Source organism: Synchiropus splendidus, chromosome 4 (genome assembly GCF_027744825.2).
Source record: "Synchiropus splendidus isolate RoL2022-P1 chromosome 4, RoL_Sspl_1.0, whole genome shotgun sequence".
Lineage (NCBI taxonomy): Eukaryota > Metazoa > Chordata > Actinopteri > Syngnathiformes > Callionymidae > Synchiropus > Synchiropus splendidus.
In genome coordinates, this window is record NC_071337.1 from 18,685,680 (window position 1) to 18,707,798 (window position 22,119).

General features: G+C 41.8%; 3 protein-coding genes across 14 annotated transcripts in view; 2 read left to right on the forward strand and 1 right to left on the reverse strand.

Moving 5' to 3' along the window:
* LOC128756765 (proton myo-inositol cotransporter-like) overlaps nucleotides 1–3,428 on the forward strand; it is a 58,200-nt gene extending 54,772 nt beyond the window's left edge. Inside the window, exon 10 of the mRNA XM_053861405.1 lies at nucleotides 772–3,428. Coding sequence (XP_053717380.1) covers nucleotides 772–998 — 227 coding nt within the window. The 3' untranslated portion in view covers nucleotides 999–3,428. The remainder of the gene's footprint in view (nucleotides 1–771) is intronic.
* Nucleotides 3,423–10,850, reverse strand: LOC128756766 (uncharacterized protein C12orf40-like). Of its 11 annotated transcripts, XM_053861414.1 has the most exons (17): nucleotides 8,861–10,849; nucleotides 8,686–8,756; nucleotides 8,556–8,595; nucleotides 8,451–8,482; nucleotides 8,332–8,356; nucleotides 7,945–8,071; nucleotides 7,824–7,878; nucleotides 6,961–7,054; nucleotides 6,799–6,896; nucleotides 6,576–6,679; nucleotides 6,268–6,431; nucleotides 6,134–6,203; nucleotides 5,867–5,897; nucleotides 5,226–5,253; nucleotides 5,060–5,145; nucleotides 4,012–4,471; nucleotides 3,423–3,694 (listed from the first exon to the last, which is right to left on the reverse strand). In XM_053861414.1, exons 6-17 carry the CDS (start codon nucleotides 7,995–7,997, stop codon nucleotides 3,537–3,539), a joined length of 1,401 nt encoding a protein of 466 aa, XP_053717389.1. In that variant the 5' UTR covers nucleotides 7,998–8,071; nucleotides 8,332–8,356; nucleotides 8,451–8,482; nucleotides 8,556–8,595; nucleotides 8,686–8,756; nucleotides 8,861–10,849; the 3' UTR covers nucleotides 3,423–3,536. The 11 variants fall into 11 exon arrangements, with proteins under 11 accessions (XP_053717389.1, XP_053717385.1, XP_053717384.1 ...); XM_053861410.1 differs by lacking the exon at nucleotides 8,332–8,356 and having other exon boundaries at nucleotides 8,407–8,482; nucleotides 8,861–10,850; XM_053861409.1 differs by having other exon boundaries at nucleotides 6,268–6,428; nucleotides 8,332–8,482; nucleotides 8,861–10,850.
* LOC128756763 (ATP-binding cassette sub-family D member 2-like) lies at nucleotides 9,218–21,061 on the forward strand. Of its 2 annotated transcripts, XM_053861403.1 has the most exons (10): nucleotides 9,218–10,406; nucleotides 10,676–10,856; nucleotides 12,814–12,935; nucleotides 14,700–14,862; nucleotides 15,707–15,801; nucleotides 15,961–16,106; nucleotides 17,230–17,375; nucleotides 17,448–17,532; nucleotides 17,599–17,724; nucleotides 17,802–21,061. In XM_053861403.1, the coding sequence occupies exons 1-10, from the start codon at nucleotides 9,495–9,497 to the stop codon at nucleotides 18,010–18,012; spliced, it is 2,187 nt and encodes a 728-aa protein (XP_053717378.1). In that variant the 5' UTR covers nucleotides 9,218–9,494; the 3' UTR covers nucleotides 18,013–21,061. The 2 variants fall into 2 exon arrangements, with proteins under 2 accessions (XP_053717378.1, XP_053717379.1); XM_053861404.1 differs by lacking the exons at nucleotides 9,218–10,406; nucleotides 10,676–10,856 and adding an exon at nucleotides 10,918–11,209.
* The last annotated feature ends 1,058 nt before the right edge of the window (nucleotides 21,062–22,119 follow it).

The following is a 22,119-nucleotide window of genomic DNA, read 5'->3' on the forward strand; positions in this document are numbered from 1 at the left end:
AAGGAAGAGAAAGACGATAAATATCGCAGAAAAAGTCAAACTTCTGGACATGCTGAAGGAAGGTAGAAGGTATGTGGCTGTCCAGCGCCATTACGGAATAAATGAATCTTCGGTTCGTTCCATAAAGAAGGAGGAAAATAACAAAAAAACTTCATGAAACTTTTGCTCTGTTGCTTTGTGGCAATCCCTGAAGGGAGAAGCCGGAAGGAAAAGGCAAAGAGGCAAAGTTAGAGGAACGGTGAAATACGTGTGAGTCACAATGTGTCCAACCTCGTACTGACTATTAAAAATATTATTTTACGGTTTTTCCAAAATCTATCATAAAGCTGACTACTTCACGGTTTTCGCCTATCAAAGGTTCTTTTTGGAACATAACCCCGTGATAAATGAGGGTTCACTGTACAGTATTTTAAGGGACAAGAAATCCTAAAATAGCCAACAAAAAAGACAAACAATAAAAAAAATATATCACCATCATAATGAACAAAAAACAATGCACAAGACAAAAATGTCAGAGACAATGTCACTTTTATAGTTTTACTCTGACTCCAGGAGGGCCACATAAATACAGTCAAAGGGCCACATTTGGCCCCCGGACCACATATTGGCCAGGTCTGTAAAAGCACAGGCTCAGAGACACTGTGACCGCCACAAGAGCTGAGCTCTTGTCTTGCTGCTGTTGTTGTTGCACCACAGAAATCACAAAAAGCCAAGTTTTTGTGATCCACCAACCTTGTCCCTCTCTGACTTGACATTCCTGTTTGTTCACAGGCGCGTTCTTTCTGTACTCGAGCTTGGCCTTTCTGGGTTTTATCTTCATCTACGGCTGCCTGCCGGAGACGAAATCAAGGCGCCTGGAGGAGATTGAGGCGCTCTTTGAAAATCAGCTGTGCTCATGCGGCGCTTCGGATTCAGACGAGGGACGACAGGTGGAATACATTCGGGTCAAAGGGTCCAACTACCATCTATCAGACAACGATGCATCTGATGTGGACTAAAGCGCCAAGTCGTGTCTCCACTCTGGGTGTTGCACTTACTGCTTAAACACGCAGAGGGTTTGTTTTCTTTCTCTTTGTGAGCAGAGGACATCCCTCCTCTCTGTCTGTGATATGTCATCCTGTCACTTTCTATGAAGTTCTTTGAGGCAAGCGAGTTTGTTCCGCAGCAGCAAGCTGAGGATGGATGAATGTCTGTTGTTTATTTGAACAGGAAATTGTAAAAGTGTGATTCTCCAAACACATCTCCACTGGCCGGTTGGTAATGTGACAATTTATCAGATTTATCACTCTGGAGTTTTGAACAAAAATGTTTGTTTAAAACACGTTGCATGTACATAGTATCCCAGGAACACTTGAAAACAATAAGCTAGTCCTGTTCGGTGATCATTTAGGAACCTCGGGAAGACCTGTTACACAGTTTTGTTTGCAAGGATGTCCGTTGGTTTACGAATATCTGCAGTCAGAGAATCAGATACACTGAAGACGTGTTGACAGTAAGTTGTTGTGGACCTTCAGAGCAGCTTTGCCTTCCTCTCTCAAAAGGTTAACGCTGCTTAAATCTGTAGCATAGCACACCATGGCTCATACTGATTCAGCTTGTCCTTTTTTTAGATGGCTGATCTGTGGCAGACAGTTGAGACAGTTCTATTTATTAAACACCTTTACGCCGACTACAGAGATGTTAATCTGACAAGACCGCCTGTTTTTTTTAAAATAAGAGGATCATTCACAAACATGAGATGGATGACAACATTGTAGGTAGGACTCAAGAATAGGCGGAAATCAACAGTTGTATCACAATACAATATTATATCATTAGTGAATCACAATATAATTTTGATTCAATTCATGATCAATATGTTGACAAAGCTGCTGTTGTCGGAATGTCAATAAGGCCACAGGACTGAAAACCCAAAGGCTTTTCAATTTGCACGAAATGGAAAGATTCATTTTCCCTCTTAGGTTTATGTCCCATCAGCTGGTTGGCACATCTTGTTAGCATTCTCCATCTGAGCCCGTCCTCCCTCATCACACCTCCCCCTTTCCTCATGGACCCATGAACCTCAATGGTTGACAACCTCTGTATCTTCATCTCATGCCAGATTTGTAAGTCTAAAAACCATAACATTGGTCTTACTATGGATCAGGTCTTCAATATCTAAATCTAAGTAAACAAATAGCCTGGATGATTTAGAGCCTGCACAAATGTTCCTACCTGTTGGAGACTGTCAAACTCACAGGGATCCAGTGGCGGGGAAGTGGTGAGTCGGAAATGCTCTGTACAGGAGAGCAGAGCTGGGAAAACCTAGATGCAAATGATCGTAGCTGGTGACGGGTATGGAATGAGCACAGAATATGAGCTCCTCTGGCACGACATGATCCTCATTTGTGTCAATAATATTCATGTGGATGTCCTCCACACTCTTCTTGAAATGATGTGATGTCCCCATCTCGATACAATCACTGTCCCCCAGAGTGTTTTCAACAAGTGTTTTGTGACGATCTGTGTCTAAAATGTCACTTCACCAAAAGCATTTTTTTATTAGAATCTAAAGGTCTACAAGACTAATTTTGCAAAACATATATCAAAATACCTGTCACTGTGCACTTCCGGTAAAAATCTAAGATGCATCACGGATAAAACAAGCTCAGCTGTGCGCGTGTCGTTTCATGGTAGGTTCTTTTGGCTTCTCCAATGACATGTTAAAGTCAAGGTCACCTGTACAGGTCGTCATTCCTTTCAAGAGTGCAGTATCTTTAAATGAAGTTACTATATAGGGCACCTCTGTTTCACTCTTCTTCACAACTGATCGATGCAGTCAGCACAAGTGAGATAACGTATGCTCATCTGTATTTAACTCTCTTACTTTGATAATAGTGCCTGTGTATTGTAAAGGTGCCTAAATGGCTGTTTTCAGTCCAAAAACTGTTGAGTGGTATGTATCATATCATGTGGTGTTTGGTTCTACTTGTATTTCATATTTATTATTTCTGTCTTCCTCTGTAGCCTTATGTACAAATGCGTAATTTGCTGGGGTGTTTTTTTGTGAAACTGTTGAGATGAATCGTTTCTGTGTAGCAAAACGCTGTCGACACGTCGTCAGCGGAGAAACAGGAATCGCCCTCTCCAGTTCGATTCGACTGATTATGTTTGTCGTCCACTTTTGTGTTCAAACATTTCCGTTCAAAAATCCGACTAGTTTTATACTAAAAGTATTATGGAGTTGTGACGACCAAATATTCTCGTGTTTGTTGATTTTGAAAACTTCACTGTGTGGATAGTCTTTCTACAGTAAAGGAAGTTAGCAATTACAGTGGTATATTGTATATTTGATTATTGTCAGAGCTGTACATGTTTGCTAGAGTTTATATTCTATAAAAAGGTTCATGGACACTTGAATATGTATACCAGGAAGAAATAAATCGGTATTAGAGGAACGTGTTGAGGTTTTATTTCACCATTGTCCCCTCATATTCTGCAAAACGTTTGTATTCAGATACATTACAACTACAGAGATTTTGTCTCTTATTTTTGTGTCACTCTTCCTTCATCTTCTGCTTCAGCATGAGTAAGATGTTGGCAATGTCCTGCAGTGTTTCGCTGTCCTCTGTGAGTCGGTGGGATCTGCTGGCATTTGTTCGATCCACCTTCACATGGTCATCATTTAGCGGTCGGGCAAGTCCAGGCTGCTGATCTGTTTGAGAGAAAAAGGTAAGAAAAATTGCTTTTTACAACAATTTAACTACAATCAGGTCAAATAACATGTACTGTACATTTAAAATCAGATTGCTTGAAAAAAGCAACACCTATGGAAAATACCAACATTTTACTGTATTAAAAAGGAATAAATATAATTAAAGCATTATGCAAAGTAATTCTAGAAATGTAGTCTCTAATCATTTAAAATAAAAATAAGAAATACACATGTTGAACTATGTTTCTCGGGATGGAGGATTTGAGATTTGGATCTCAATCATTGCGAGGAATTCATTTGCTCGTGTTGACTCTCACCTCTGGCACGATCTTCTAAGTAGCTGACGTATCCCTGCAGAATGGATCTACTGCTCGTATTCTGAGGAAATATGCCAGACTGTATGCCAGTCGCTTCACTTCCGTCGTTTTGTGTAGAGCCAGCCTGCCCCCCGGTGGCTGCTACTGGTATTAAAACATCGGGAGGTTGTGGACCCATGACGGACAGGTTTGTCTGGAGATCATACTGTGTCTCTGCATCACTCTTCTCAACAGTAGCATCCGTTTGAGTTCCAGAATCCTGCAGTGGGTTGGTTGTTCTTCTGCACTCAGAGCAGGTTCGTGAAAGAACAGAATGAGTCCAGAGAGGAACATTCTCGGGATAACTCTGAGTGAACTTTTGGGGAGTGATAGAATTCAGAGAGGGGGATCTTTGGTTTCCAGGCGAATGAAGGTTTTGGTTGCAACACCTTTGGTGAGCAGGTTGACAGTGCACCTCCTCCTACAGCACACAATGATGCACAGTCAGAAACGTTCGCTTCCCTTGTGAATTATTTGTCTTTTTAAACTTGTCCATGAATTATCAAAGTTCTTTAATGTGATATCCGGGGCCCAACTGGGCTCTTACGACTGCATACATACATCCTCTATTCTGCATTGTTCTCAAGGCGCTCATCACAGGGCAACACATATTTAACAACAACCATTGCTCACACATTCACATGACCTCAGTTAATCTGAACCCCAAATGAGCATGTCTTTGGGCTGTGGGAGGAAACCAGAGTTCCCAGAGAAAACCCACAAGCACATTGAGAGCACGGAGAACTCGTGCAGAAAGGCCACCGGTCTGACCTGGCAGTCCAGCCCACAGCCTTCTTGCTGCATGGCCAGAGTGTTAACCACTGGGCCGCCGTGTGGCCCATATTCCCAAATAGTTCCCCTAGATTCCCATTCAATCCAATAAATTCCATAATATCCGATGTGGAATATTTCTAAAATTCCAAAAGTTAACTACCCATGGAAATTTACCAGAAATAGTGCACCCCTTTGCAACCTAACACCTACATACAAACCAAGATCACTGACTTACATCACTGGAACTGGAGTAGCCACCTCTGTGACTGCAAACAGGTGATAGGTGGCAGCAAGTCCTGGTCTGACCACTGCAGACCACTGCTGTGGACAAACTTGCTTCATTATTCAAAACGATCTTAATGACAAAGGTATTAAAAATGCTGACTGATAACTGAGCTTACCACAGTTTTGGTTAGTGCTGTCAGTGAGCTGAAAAATAAAACAACACACATGTAAAGCAGAGCTATTCACAACAGCCAGCAAAGACACTCTTACAGAAAGTACAGTCAAACTCTTTTAATATTTCTATATACACACTAGGGCCTAAACAAATGCTTGAGAATGTGTAGGTGGTGACACACCCCACACGTCAAAGTAAAGGAGAACATGGGGAAAAGAGTGTCTGGGGGGGTTTTAAATGCCCTCCATTTAGCGGTCGATCTGCGAGCCAACTCTCACCGCTGTGCTCGTAAGCTTTGGATAGTGACCAAAAGAACATCAGACTGATATGAGCAGAAATAAGCAGTCTACTGGAAATGCCCCCTGTACACCTCTCAAGTGAGGTGTTCCCTTGATCTGTGAAAATCTCTTTATTAAACGGTGGAAAATGTACAGAGGTTTTCACCTTTCCAGCTGAAACCATTGGATGATTTCAAATCCATTTCTCAACTTATACCCAGAATAGATAAAGTTTGTTTTCTGGTCATATGCGAAAATTCAATAACTATCAAATAAACATCTCAATGAACTGCATGTCTGGTCCTGGTCATGGTTACTGTAGCTGCAGTTCTTATACGTACCACATGGTTGCAGCACGACTCACCTCTTCTCTGCTCATTGTTACAGGAACGGTTCTGGTGGACATGAGCGTAAATCAAGTTAACTCACGCTAAACAACAAAAAACACATGTACAGACATTTTGTGGGGGCGGTGCCCAAGCCAGAATAAAAGGGAACCCATCGCAAAATTTGTAAAATTAATGCAAAATATCAAATTAAATAATAAGGCAATTTACACCAACATCCATCAACAATCCAAAAAGATCCTAATAAAATACTCGGAAGGTGATCACTTAAACACTGTGTTTACCTGTCGGATGCTCCAAAATACATTTGTGGTGTATGAGTGTTGATCACGGTCGAGAAATCAGATGCTGCTCCTGTGAAGTGTAAAACGAAATAGTTTCAAAGGAATCATGCAGAGCGTAAACTTACTGTAGCTACCTGGAGCACCGTAGTCTCCACCACTAAAGCAGCTAGAGACGTCCTCCACAAACAGATTCTCATTATCTGCCTCCTGGCCAGTGATGAATTCAAGAGTTGGCTCCTGGAACAAGGTTTGGTGCAGGGCGAAGTCTGCCTCTCCCGGACGTTCCTGCGCCACGCTGCTACAATTCACAACTAATTTAGCGATATTGCGATGCATTTCCAATTCATTAAAATCAAAGTTTAGACTTGAACCAGTCCTGGGCCTGAAGCTCTTTTGAACAAAACGTGAAAGATTCTGAATGAGTTGAAGTGAACTAAATCACCATGGTAACAGGTCTGCTGAGGGTGAATGTTGCGGGACGAGGGTAAAGCTTGTCTTCCAAGAAGCTTCAGCACACGTTCCCCTCGGCTCAGATAAGGGCGGGAACTAAGACAAGAGTGCAGAAGTCACTTTATCTGTACCTTCAGTCACTACAATCAGCAACAACCACAACCCTTCCAAACGCATGCATCAACGTGCAGTTGTGTGCCAGAGAGGTACTGTACTTCAGTCCGTTCCAGTACAGATGTTCCCCAGGGTGAGGGCTGGCAGAGGGGGGACTGTTGACTCCTCTGCAGGAGATTCAACTGGAGAGACACTCTTCCTGCAGATTTTAATAGCAGCATTACAATGCTAATGTAGGAAGGAAATGTAGTTTTGGATTCAACCTGAAGAAGCAGATGACTTGGAAGAGAAAGGGCTGGATCGTTGATAATCTGAAGCGCTGATGTCAGAGAAGGCTGACTCTAAAACTGGTGAGAGCTGCAGACATGGAAGAAAACTTGGTTACTGTTTAGATGGGGGAACATATCAAGAATAAACTACTTATCCACATATGTATTAGGGCTATATTAGACAACTATGATTCATGATAAAGGGAATCTTGTTACACCTGACAATATTATCAGCTGATTCAGTTTATCATTTGGTAATATGTGTTCCCCAGTATGAAGTGGAGTGTTATGCGTTTGACTTTGAAAAACAGATTCAATATTGTAGTGCACTCAAGTGAAAGCCTTTATTGTCATTATATGACAAAGCATACAATGAAATTAGGTTTGCTACTCCACATGGTGCTTGTTATATATATATAAAAAAACAATATAGCTATATATGTACACATACACCCATGCATACGCTCACACGAAGCACAGACATAAAATAGGAACTGAACATTGTAAACAAGGCACCTCCATGTAAAAATGATGAGCAATAATAAATAAGATGACTGGACGGATGTGAAATTAAAATAGAATATTGCACTCATGGTTCCGTGTATTGTACAGAGTGACCACACAGATTATGTCATCCATGGTTGAGGGCGTTGATGGCTCTGGGAAAGAAACTATCTCTAAATCTATTTGTCCTGGTTCTGTGGGACCTATATCGTCTTCCAGAGGGCAGCAGCGTGAACACAGAGTGACCGGGCTGGAAACAATTCTTCACAATGTTTTTGGCTCTGTTGAGGTAGCGTGAACTGACGATACACACTCAGTTGTGTATATGAAAATCTGAATTTATTCAGACATACCTGCTGATACTTAAAACGTTGTGGAATCACATACTTCTGTGGTGGTCCAGGAAAACTAAATGGGACCAGTAAAGAGTCAGATCACAATGTAATAACAGTGATATTATTGCAATACTTTCACCTGCAAGACTGGGCATCCATCAGGCTGAGCTTTGAAGGAGATCCAGGGCTCATCGGGAGAACCAGCGGCTGCTTTTGCTTCTTCTTTGAGCCTTTACCGCCGCTGAAAAGTGCCACTTTTGGAGGTTCTGTGGGAATTTTCAAGGATAATTATCAGTTATTCTCTCATCTGAGACGCGTCATCATGACAGCACCAAATCAGAGAACAGACAACACTAAAATTAAAAAGCAAAATCTTCTTGTCACATGTACATAGGTACCGAATCAACCAAACACTTTCTGTCCTGTTAATACATTTTGGACAACTTCACATTGGAATTTGTACTTTAGAAACATATTTTTCAAGATATATTTCAGCAGAAAACGCTTTTGAGTCCACAGTTATTACCTTTATTTTCTTTCTTCGATGCAATCTGGTTGACCACAAAGAGAGTGAGCAGGTCCATACTAACACAGGCACTACCTTTTGGAGAGCTTGGAACCGGGGGGAGACCCATTTTTTTCAACCTTTGCTGCATTTTCGTCCTTTCAAAAAACTCCTGAGAGACACAGTCAGCTGTCAATATATAATATATTTAAATCTGAACTGTTTTGCTTTTTAATTTGACCAACTCTTTGTCTTTTGGCGTCATCTTTCATCATCAACCTCTTCCTGAAACACAGGACACCAAGTTCAACACTTTAGATTCAGGCTAATGCTAAGCTAATATCGTAAAAATAGGAAAGAATTCATGAAACCTACCTTGAACCTCCGACCCAGTTCATTTTTGCTGTTACCCAGAAAATGTTGAAAATAGATTTTGACGGTGAGTTCTGCAATTAATATTTACAGCGAACACAGAATGACATTTGGGTTGAAAATTGAATTAAATTAAATGTATTTATGCCTGAGCCTGTGGAAGTGCAGTTGCGCCTACCGTCAAATGACAGATGGCGGATAATACGGATGATAAGAAGGACATAAATAGGGATTGGTCGAATAAAAACGTTCCAATAAATGAAAACTAAAATACTCCGTACTGACAAGTCAAGCGCAGGTGTCGAACGACAAAGTATGTTTTGGTCGGAAGTAGTGTCAAAGTGAATCCCTCTGATGAGGTTTAAAAAAATAAAATCTTACATTACGACGGTCAACTTTTATGAGTTCGCATTGACAACAAGTCGACATGTAAAGAAAGACGGTGGAAGCGCGACGTTCCGTTTTGTTTTAAATAATTCCTTAAATGTAAAATTTTAACCTTCAATTTATCCTTCAGTTTATAAAAATATAACAAGAATGTAGCAAAATGATTTAAAACGACTTGGTCTTTGATCTTAAGTAGTCGTCGTGAGTTGTTTAGCGCGCTTTTGTTTTGTAGTACACCGGATATCGTTCGCTAGCATCCTGCACTTGTTCGCGGTGCTAACGGGAGCAGGATGTAGCGGTACTTGAATGGTTTGCATCCGAGGATCTGGTCCGGACGAATGCCGTCTCTTTCCTTGGTGTGAGGAAGACTGTGGGGGATGGGTGTTGCGCTCGTCGTCGCTAAAGACGAATAGCCTTAGAAAAAGATGTCCAACATCCTGGATGCGGCGTCCAAAGTGAAGTGGGACCGCGCGGCTGCGGCCAAGCGAGCCGTGCTCCTCGCCGCGGCTGCGTACGGCGTCAAAAGGCTGTACCCCGTTCTCTGCAAGCAGCTCCGCAAGAATCACCGGGGAGATGAGAATGGATCCGCCAAGTCTCTGCTCAGTCACGCAGGGCAGCTCAAGACATCACCCGGCGTGAATGCGGAATTCTTCCGGCAGATCCTGGAACTTGGTCAAATCCTGTTCCCCCGGCTGGTGTCCAGAGAGCTCGGCTTGCTGTCACTGCACTCGGTGGCGCTCATCTCCAGGACCTTTCTGTCCATCTATGTGGCGAGTTTGGACGGCAAGATCGTGAAGACCATTGTGGAGAAGGAGCCGCGGAAATTTATCCTCCAGCTCATCCGATGGCTCCTCATCGCCATCCCGGCCACATTTGTCAACAGCGCCATCCGGTACCTGGAGTGCAAGCTGGCCCTGGCCTTCCGCACCCGGCTGGTCAACCACGCGTACCGGACCTACTTCACTGACCAGACCTACTATAAAGTCAGCAATATGGACGGGAGGCTCGCCAACCCGGACCAGTCTCTCACAGAGGACGTGATGATGTTCTCCCAGTCGGTGGCGCATCTGTACTCGAATCTCACAAAGCCCATTTTGGATGTGATGCTGACCTCCTACACCCTCATCCAGACCGCCCGCTCCCGCGGGGCGAGCGCCAGCGGACCCACTCTCCTCGCCGGACTGGTGGTTTTTGCCACCGCCAAGGTGCTTCGAGCGTGTTCCCCAAAGTTCGGCAAGCTTGTGGCGGAGGAGGCTCACAGGAAGGGCTACCTGAGATACGTCCACTCCAGGATCATTGCTAATGCTGAAGAAATCGCTTTCTACCGGGGTCACAAGGTATGTTGGGATGGATGGGCTCATGATCAGTTATAGGAAGATAGATAGATCCGTTTGCAAATATTGTCACTTGATAGTACATGAGTGGCAAATGACTTCACTAGACGGATCAAAGTTGACCGGTCACATCTCCTCTGGTGAGTATTGTTGAAGCAGAGAGGAATACAAGACTTGACTAAACAACGCTGCTGATATGTTGTTCAGCAACAACTCGATATTAAACATGTTCTCCGACTTCATGTTGCTTTTGTCTCCTCGGTCTGCTGCAGGTGGAGATGCGACAGCTGCAGAAGTGCTACCGAGCTCTGGCTGAGCAGATGAACCTGATCCTGTCCAAGCGTCTGTGGTACATCATGATCGAACAGTTCCTGATGAAGTACGTGTGGAGCGGCAGCGGCCTCGTCATGGTGGCTGTGCCGATCATCACCGCCACCGGCTTTGCTGACAACAGTGAGTCCTTGCACCTTTAATCCCTTCAGATGCCCTCATGTCATCAAAGGAACTAAAATATCAGAGGGGATGGGAAATATTACAGAATGTTCAGGAGCTCTTGACAGTGCATCTCTTGGTGCTGACTGCAGACTGTCTGCTCTGAGAAGTCGCTGTACGGTACATAGCTGACATATCTTGTCACGTCACACACAACCTTTCATTTGGATCAAGAGTCTGTCTTTCAGTCTGAGAAACACTGTTCCACAGCAAACACTATCTCATTTGTAGGTGTTGGTTAGAATCCTGTGGCATCAGCACATTTTATGCCCCAAGAGAGTCATCATCATTTCCACAGTCTTCTGGAGCAGGAGGTGATTTGCGTGTGTGAGAGGAGGGGAGCTGCCCGTTCCCAATGCAGCTGCTTCAGTTTTTGAAAAAAAAGCATTACAGTCCAATCTCTCTGTTTTCATTCCTCAATGGTCGTCTGTTGTCATTGTGGTCTATCAAGTAGTCTGTGAGTGGCTTGTTATGCTGGTGGTAAGGTGTCTAGATGGTGACCATTGACACATGCTTAAGTTCTCGTAGCCATGTTAGTGTATAAAAAACGTCATTCAGGAAACTGTCTTAGTATGATCCTGACATTGCCACACATGTATACCTTACATTTGTTTTATAGCATATATTATATGCAATATAATCTAATACAGTAAATAATATAATATAATATAATATAATATAATATAATATAATATAATATAATATAATATAATATTATATTATATTATATTATATTATATTATATTATATTATATTATATTATATTATATTATATTATATTATATTATATATGACATTTTATGTGTGTGAATGAGAGGGAGCCAAGTGGACAGGTGAAGTTACAGGATGCAGAGATGAAGAAGGTGGGGGATTTTATGTACTTTGGCTCAAATGTCCAGGGCGATGGAAAGTGTGAGAAAGAGGTGAAGAAGCGGGTGCAGGCAGGATGGAATAATTGAAGAAAAGTGTCAGGTGTGATGTGTGACAAAAGGGTGTCGGCAAGGATGAAAGGGAAGGTGTACAAAACAGTGGTCAGGCCAGCAATGTTGTATGGTTTGGAAACAGTGGCACTGAGGAAAAGACAGGAGGCAGAGCCGGAGGTAGCAGAGATGAAGATACTGAGGTTCTCTCTGGGAGTGAGCAGGATGGATAGGACCAGGAAGCAGTATATCAGAGGGACAGCACATGTCAGGTGTTTAGGAGACAAAGTCAGAGAGGCTAGATGGAGATGGTTTGGACATGTACACAGGAGAGAGAGCCAGTACATTGGTAGGATTGAGGTTGAGGTTGGAACTGCCAGGGAGAAGGTGGAGAGGAAGGCCGAAGAGGAGATTGATGGACGTGGTGAAGGATGAGCTGGGGTTTGTAGATTTAAGAGAAGAGGAAGCAGAAGACAAGGTGAGATGGTGGAAGATGATCCGCTGTGGTGAAGCCAAAAGAAAAAGAAGATAATATTAATGTCAATTTATGTATTTCCTCATATTATCGCAGCGCATTAGTTGCTGCATTTCAATGCGTCAGTTTGAGTAGGGTCAAAACCATGTGACATCACATAAAATTACCACAATGTTTTAAACCTTTTGAATGTCTAGGGTCTTGCTTGTGTGAGAGTGTAAGATGGACTAGTGCAGTGTTTTCAGTCATGAGCACTCAATGTTGGTTGTAGTGAAGACAGAGCCGAGTCAAATCTGGCCATGTTCCACCCTCAGCTGCGGTCACAAGCTTTGGGTCATGACTGAGAGAACAGGGCAGTGTGGCTGAAATGAATGCAGAGACCAGGTCACCAGCCCAAGTCCTGATGTTGGCACCTGAGTGAGGAAACTTTGAAAGGACGATGGTGGAAAACAAGTCAACATAGTAGAGTTGATAGTTGATCGACTGCAGACAGACAGAATGAATCCTTTGACTTCCCTCCCAGAAACAGCAGATGGTCACACCAACGTCATGGTCAGCGAAAGGACGGAAGCTTTCACCACTGCCCGGAACCTTCTGGCCTCTGGAGCTGATGCTATCGAGAGGATCATGTCTTCCTACAAAGAGGTGAGATCTGTCATTTATTTTGGTATAGATGGTCATCACAAGATAGTCAAACATATGATGGGACTTAATTCTGCAACCTGCAACCCTGACTTCTGTCGCTCGTCAATATGTAAAACACTGTTTGGACTCTGGAAGATGTGAGTCCAGATGTGCATCAGCAAGTCTCAGCCTGTGTCTCCAAATTATAAGTCTGCGTTGGCAATTTAACAGGAAGCATTCCATCCACCCACATGCTCTATATCTATCCAAAATTTGCACGGGACTGTGTGTGGTCAGATTGATGGTGACAAGTCATGGCTTGTATCAGACTCCAAACATGAGCTAAAGCGAAACAAGTTTTGAGCAGTTCACAGGTCCCTGATGTCAAGTTAGTGGGTAACCTCTGTACTGTAAGTGCCCAGCGGTAACCCATGTCAACAAGGAAACTCCACACAGAAAGAACCCAGGTTTGCTCCGAGCAATGTCTCACATCCGTTTAACAAACATTATTGACCTCGCTTTGATGAGTGAGCCAGGAATCAGAAGTGGTGTGTGTTTGTGCATATGTGTGTGTGTGTGTGTGTGTGTGTGTGGGTCAAGAGCCGCTTAGCCAGACTGTGAATAATCCCCCATCTGTTGATCTTCCAGCCTGCACTTCTGCATCTTTCCTCATTCCCTTTCTCGAAGCTCACCCTCTGGCATCTGATGCTTTTCAACAACTTTTTGTCCAACCAAATGCCCCCCTCATACAAAAAACTCACTGCAGGGATTCAGTATGCTGTTTCTGTGCCCAGCCACCAGGATCTCAACGATCACCCAGTTTGCCTAAAATTTGGCATTTTGGTTCCAGATTTTAAAAAATTGTTATGTTGAAAAATTGACAGTAGTCAACCCAACATGCCCAATGATGACTCAATGGCATCATAAGTAGGATTCAAACTCAGCTGGAGGTGAAGTTGCTCAGTATTTGTATGCACATGCTTGGTTTCCTTCCTCAGTCTTAAACACACTTTCAAACAGTTCCGGTCTCTAGGTCTCCCTTCTACCAATGTTTGCGAGTTTTACCATAAAACCTAGGAGTAAAAGTGGATACATGACAACAATGAATAACGTTTCTGTTTTATTATTTTCATTTTATTCTGTACCCATTTTTGTTTTGACCATTCATTGTACAGAAAGTACTGTAATATTTGGTAATACTACTGCAAGTGACTTCTTCCATCTTAACTTACCTTGGTCAACCCACTGGTCACCTCCTTATCCCCAATCCTCGTTCCTGGTATCTTCGACATCCATCAAGCCATGTTTCTTCTGTTGCTTCTGTCTTCTAATCTGTCGACAAAGTAAAACTAGCAGCTTATATACCTATCAAGAATACACTCTCGACATTGGGGTCATGATGAAAGATCGCAGATGCTCTGCATTCACTTCATTCGCTGCATCTGATGCGCGTGAGTCCCCTTATGACCCAGGAATTCCTTAAGCTCAAAGATAATAAACTAGAGTCCACAAGCTGCACCGATTCATTGCAGAGGCTAAACAAACTGCTCACACTAACCGTAACATTTTACAAGGTGTCTCATTTTTCAAGAATGTTTCTTGAATAAAGGCCAAATCTGAAGTGTTCAATCACAGCTGGGAATCATTTGACAATGTTCCAAAATTTGGATGTTTAAATATGGCAAAATGTTTTTTGGACAAATCTTAGACCTACTTTGAATTCTTGTGTGATAAATAATGGTTTCGTCTGCAGGTTAACATTTGGTTTTTGTCTGTTGTTGTCAGGTGACGGAGCTGGCAGGCTACACCGCACGTGTGCACAACATGTTTGTAGTGTTTGAGGACGTCCAGAAGGGTGTGTACAAGAGGGCGTCAGTGACCACCGCCACTGGGTCTGAGAAGAAGAGCAAACCGGAGATGCACATCGACGGACCTCTGGAGATCCGCGGTACCCTGCAGTTCATGAAATCATTTTGAGAAATGAGTTCATTTTAGCTATTATGTTAACAGAATGGCTGGATAGTCCGTCAGAAGTTACTGGTGCTTCCAAATGGTAGAAAAAGACATTCATTATGGAAGCAGGAATTTATGTTCAAACTAATAACTTAGCACTGCTGCTGCCTTAACATGAACAACTTTACATTTAAACTTTGAAGACATAGGAAGGTGACAGAAGGCATGCTGCGACAATAAAAAAAACATTAATTTCAAGAAAGAAAGAGTCTTAAAATGCATAAGCAGCAGCTGAAGCAAAGAGGCTTCCCCCACACCTCCTTCAGTTCTCCCAGGAGAATAGGTGTTCCAGGGTTTATGAGGGGGGTAAAAACCCCATACCAGCATGTCCTAGGGCCACGCCGTCATCCTAGGTCCCCAGAACATCTCACAATTGAGCCAGAAGACGTGATAATGTGCCTGACACACCTCACCGTGCTTCTATTAATGTGTAGCAGTTCTTCCTTGAGTCTCACTTAGATGATCAAGCTTCTCCAATCTCTAAAATAAATGTATCTGTTTGTTATTTTGGTCATTGCCCGAAACATTTTATCAAAGGCGACAGTGGGATGGCAGACCGACCAGTAAATGAAAAGCTTTTTCCTAAACCTAGACCAGAACTGAGCCCTTTATCCCTCCCCAAGATACTTAAACTCCTCCACCCACAGATAGAGCTCATCTCCAACCTGAACGGAACATTACTGGCTGAGAACCATTGGACTTATAGAGTTATATAAGCATTCACCTGTCCCTTGAGGCAAGCGAAGACATCCGTAATCATGTTTCTCTTCCTCCTTCAGGCGAAGTCATTGACGTGGAGAACGGAATCGTGTGCGAGAACGTTCCCATCATCACTCCTAACGGAGACATTGTGGTGTCAAGTCTGAATCTAAAGGTGGGATAAATCTGTGATCTAAGAAATGATGCTTTCTTTTTTTTTTTTATCAGCTTTATAACAGATAATTCACTGCTTCACATGTTTGGATTAGTGTCAGGGGTGGGCTTTAGACAGTGAAACCTGGTCTCAGGATATTTGATATTTGAACGCCTGCAGGTGGAGGAGGGGATGCACCTGCTCATCACTGGGCCCAACGGCTGCGGGAAAAGCTCCTTGTTCAGGATCCTCAGTGGACTGTGGCCTGTCTACGGGGGCCGACTGCACAAGCCCCCCCCTCAGCACATGTTCTACATCCCCCAGAGGTATCAACACACACAGTGCAGAGGTGGACAGTGTTAGGTTTAATCCGGACAGTCAGTAATGTAATCCAGAGTAACAGGAGCTGTGTGTGCGAGACACCACTCAGTTAAATATTTACAAGACTGACTGTTCTTTATTTTCGCCATTAATATTGTAAAATGAAATTCTCTTGCTGAGATTTTCATGTTTTTGGGGATTTGGATGTGTCATGTTTAACCCATAATTATGGTCTATTATCACAAAAACACAAAATATATTAATTAAAAATGTGTTTTCATGTTATATTTTTATGTGAACACCTACGTGTCGTTGAGTTGGATTAATTTTGAATATTTTTATGTCGTGTCAAACTCAAGGCCACTACAGATTGAATTTTGATACGAAACTGAAACAATGAATTTTAAAGTAATCCCACCCTAAAATAAATGACCAAAATTGTAGACAAGAGGTTTGACCAGATTTCAGCCCACCATTAGTTTAGAATTCATCTGTAATGCACGATTAATGATCATTTTATATTAGATGACATGAATTTTTTCTTGTCTTACTGCTCACGATTATAGAGTATACTAATTATTACACTTACACGTATTCATTTTTTTACTACAAATAAAAAAAAATGTGTAACTATGACTAATACATGTCTGATTTCTGCATGTCTCTGATTTTTAGAAGTTCAAAATTACAGTTTCTCTTTTGTGGTTTTCTTTCTTTATAATACAATTGTTTGTACTTCATGTAGAATTTATTTGAATTTTCTTTCACTAAATATATTTTCATTGATTGATTTAGCTCGCATTATACCTCTTGATATATAAAACTATTTGTTTAATATGAAATCTTCAGTTTAATATTGTTGGACTGAGGCAAGATCAGAAGACTTTGTGTTGGCCCAAACGACCGAGACTAGAAGGTCTCCTGCAGAGCCGTAAATATTTTATCGCGGGGATGAGACGCCACCTGTTAGTGACAGAAACACAATCTCCAGACACACAGGAGGCCAAACAGAAGATGTTTGTCCTCCAAGTGTCCTTTGTTCTCATACACTTCCTGTCTCTTCATCTTCACCTGCTGCTGCAACTCTGACATGTGTGTGTGTGTTTGTGTGTGTGTGTGTGTGACCAGGCCCTACATGTCCATGGGGTCACTCCGGGACCAGGTCATCTACCCTGATTCAGAGGAGGACATGGCTGCTCGAGGCCTGACAGACAAGGACCTGGATGGAATCCTGGACATCGTAAACCTTAACCACATTGTGACCAGAGAAGGAGGTGGAAGCTGCAGTCTCATTAGAACTCCCTCGGCTCAAATGAAAAAGTAGAATAAAGATGTTGTGTGTCCAGGCTGGGACGCCGAGCTGGACTGGAAGGATGTTCTGTCTGGAGGCGAGAAGCAGAGGATGGGGATGGCCCGGATGTTCTACCACAAGTATGTAGTCACCTGCGAACTCACACTTTGTTGATGTATCAGTTCTAATCACGTGTTTGACGTCAGACCTCAATACGCTCTGCTGGATGAGTGCACCAGTGCCGTCAGCATCGATGTGGAGGGGAAAATCTTCCAGGCCGCCAAAGACGCTGGAATCTCTCTGCTGTCAATCACACACAGACCCTCACTCTGGTAATAGATTTTTAGATTAATTTTTACAAGTTTAAGGTTAAAACTGGTCACTGAAACTGGTGTATATGTGTGTTCAGGAAGTACCACACACACCTGCTGCAATTCGACGGTGAGGGCGGCTGGCGCTTCGAGCAGCTGGACACGGCCACCCGCCTGTCACTGACCGAGGAGAAGCAGCGGTTGGAGACCCAGCTTGCTGGGATCCCAGAGATGCAGCTCCGCCTCAACGAGCTCTGCAAGATCCTGGGAGACGACTCCGTCCTCAAATCCTCTTTGGAGTGCGCGTGAGGAGGGGAGTGAGGCCCAGAGGGGGCAGAGAAAGAAAGCAAACAGTGGAGGAGGGATGGAGAGTCTTTGAAACAACGGGTGCAGTGGGTTCACACGAGAGCTGCTTTCCCCTGATTCTCACGAGGAATCTCAAGTGAAGTCCTTGTGTGTCCATGTCTTTTTCTGTCATTATTTTAAACCTCGAAACAACAAATCCTGCACACTGAGTTGTCACACCTGACCACAATGACTTTTTTTTTGCTGTTTTTTAACATTTTTCTATCAATGAAAATATATTTATTATCGACATAATGACTCGTCAGATTTGTTTTTGAGAAGCTAAAAAGAGGACTTTTGTGTCTAATTGAGTTAAATTGGTTCAAACTGATCCATTTTGTACGTTTTCATTCAGATATACTGGCTCGCCAAATCGATGGAAATCATTATCTTAAGGATTTTATTTAGTTTGTTACCTTTGCATCTAATTTCTTTAAAATCAGTTTTTTTGTAATTTTCTTTGTTTTGTTTTTCTTTTTTGTCATAGTAATTCCTCCACATTTCTTTTTTTCATTTTATATCTTTATATACCTTGATATTTTTTCAATCTTGGGAATTTTAAGTTTAAAATAATAATTCATTTTTTGTTTTAAAAAAAATCATAACTGTGATGTTGCATTTAAAAAAGATTTTATTTATTTATCTTTTTGGTTAATTTTGCTTTTTGTATTTTTGTTGTTTTATACCTTGGATTTCTTTGACTTAATTGTAGCCGTTTTTATTCTTTATTCTTAAATTAACATTATCTCCTATATTTTGGCATTCATATTATTTATTTTTTATATTTTTTACAAAATAATTATTTATGTATAATGTTTCTCTTTGTGTGAATTATTAATTAACAGTTTTATAACTGGTGCTACATTTAAAAAAACATTTGTCTTTGGCTTTTGGTAAATTGTTTATTTGATTTTAATTACATATATTTACAAAGTAGTTGTGATTCTGTTTTTGTGTGATGACCAGTGTGCAGGATGTTCTTTTTTACTATTATACAATAGTTGCACTTTATTTGATTTTTCTAGGGCTTGTGGCACAGCATTGTGGAACAGCTTAAATACCATTATAAATCTTTTTATCTGGTTAAAGAATTGCCGCATATAATTTGGCCTTGTTGTTTTGAAATTATGGTATAAAAACTAACGTGTAATGACATCAATTTGATCTTATTCCACGTTATTCATAAATTGGTAATTCAGAGCAAAAAAGCAGCAGTTCTTGAGCCACACTGGATGTGTGTTTTCTGTAAATGGACTTCATTGAGGTGCTCTACGTATGGAATAGCACGTTTCTTTAGAACATAATTTGTTAAATTATGTATTGCATGATACCACATTTCCACAAGATGGGTATAAGTACCAAAGTTAAATCATGACAAATAATAATAATGCATTGAGGTTTATAACACAGTAACAACATCTAACGTATGTTCCAACAGCATTGCATTGAAAAATATTCTTAAAAGTATCTTTTATTAGTCGCTAGTGTTTTCAGTGTCTAATGAGGCATGGTAACACCAACACACTTTACATTTTTACATACTGGGTTGTTAGTGTATGAATTGGGCAGAAAAGGGCAGCTAAGGTCTTACTGCATAAGCACATTGTACATGATGCGGCTCATTATAATTCTTATTTGTGCGTTGGTTTAAATGTGTTGTTGTTGCACATTGCTGTGCTGCAAGGTGCTACGTTGCACACAAGAATTGGATTTTTAACTCTAAAACCACTAACTTGGGTACAGTTTATTGTTCTTGGGTTTCTTTGTGGTTCGGTGCATGTTTGATCCCTCACAGTCCAAATCCTCTACTCAGGTCACAAGTCAGGCTTTTATGTCATTATTTTTGGGCTCATACGTGTTCAGCCTTCCTGCATTGAGCCCTTCTCTTGTGGCCAACTCCATCCTGGTCTCCTTGACTCCCACCCCTTACACCCACCATCCTTGCCTCTGGGCTCCTTCCCAGCTTCTCCTTGACATCCAAGGTGTCCTACAAATGTGTCATTAGTGGTCGACTCGAACCACTATTTGTTTTCGCGGAAACAATCTAGCTGCTTAAGTGTGTCGCTGACGACCCACACTCAACTGAAATCTGCCCGAGCAATGTGACTACATCACTGGTACTGCAGGTCCCTGGATGGCAGCGACTCTGTCGAGCTGGGAGCAACACACCTCTGAATGACACAGAGTTCACAACTGCCTTTATCATTGTTTTAAAGGAGATGGATTTTAAATGATGAGGCGCCATTTCAAATAAACTATTCACTTTGGTTGTGTTAGTTTCTGAGGACAAAACTAGAGGAAGCAAATTCTGTGAAGATTTTGATCCGTATATATTTGCACTAATCTATCTAACGCTGCTTGTAAATGAACAAAACAGACCCTGAAAACTATATAATACTTTCAAACCATTGGAAGAAATGTTCGCTCATGTTTGTTTGATAATTACAAAACATTGGAGTTAGCATGAGCTTCACTGCACTGATGAAAACAAACTATTTTGCGTGTTATTAAAAGCCACATTTGGAACAAACCACCACAATAATGTTACTGTTCTAATGTTCATATTTTTCACCTAACCATATTTTCCTACTTTTGAATGGGACCTCATCATTTTTATCCTCCTAGGAGTTAGCAATGGCCTCCAGCACTGTCCGACTGTACAATTGCTGTATGATGACGTCCTTACTCTCGAAACTTTGGTACCAAAACCGCCACCATCATTTTTCTAAGTAAGCGATTGAATGTATCTTTGACGACGATGAGTACCCGGCCGCGTTCGTCCATTTTGTTGGGTCATTGTTTTATAATTGTGGCAAGTGCATGTGAGGTCATTTTTTAGAGTTGCTTTGTAGTTTTGGGGGTTGTCTTCGAGGCCATAAGGACAACTGTGCATGAGTGTGAAACCTTCTCTAGTGACAGTGTCATGAACATGTTCATCATCTGGTCATTTATCGTGTGCTGATGTCACTTTACCAAGAGAGATGAAGATGTATTTTCATGTAAATAAAGGAAAAAAACGACCAAATAACAACAGCAGCTCATGCTCTATTTTGATTAAACATTCAGTATAACTGCTAAACAACCTGTGAGTGAGTGCAGGCTTGATTCAGCCAGTCACTGCTTGAATATTTACTGCCACCTAGCTGTGACTTTCTGTGTGTGAAAACTCAAAATGCCAGCATACTCTTCCACCACCAGATGGCAGTCTAAATATGTGGCAGCATTTTCTCAGTCAGACGACTTGCATGGGGAGTTAAACCAGTAATAACAGTTGTATAATGGTATGATATGATCAGTAGTAGACGAAATCTGTGTATTGGTCGTGATTGGACAAGAGATTGCATTACCACCAACAGGCAATGACAGGTTGTGTCATTGCTTGACAGAATTGTGTTATGAGATAACACTTTCTGCTTCATAACCTTTATCTATGAACAACTATCTTAAGGTGACCCCTCATCATTTTGGACAGCCCCACTTACTGACCTCTGAAATGAACACATTGGTTCATGAAACTTCATCAGTCAGTCACCAGCGACAGCAGTAGCGATAGTCCTAGCTGTAGTACTAGGAGTAGTAGCCAGTAGCTGTGGAGGTGGTAGAAGTATTATGTGTAGTAGTAGCAGGATTAGCAGTTGTACTTGTGGATGGATGGGTTGCAGTAGATGCATCAACATTATTGTTTCTGTTGAGCCTTGTACTGGTAATAACAAGGGTCAAGATAATGCGGGTAGCATTATTAGTACTAAGCATAACGGTGAGGGCTGCAGCCGTTACAATAAATACCAGTAGTGGACATCGTAGTTGCAGATGCAGCAGAGGGAGTAGTGTAAGGAAGACACATGTTGTAAGTAGTACTTGTGTCAGTCATTGGATTATATTACATAGTCTGTTATTCCTCACGCAATGGGGAAATTCCACTTGTCCCTGCAGCAAACGCAAAACATTAAAGATATACATACTTAAAGCAGCCAAAACTGTGAAAATAATGTGTGAAAGCTGTAAACTGTGACATAAAGACATGAGACAAATGGATAAATATAATTGCAACTAATAGACTCAAAAAATCGA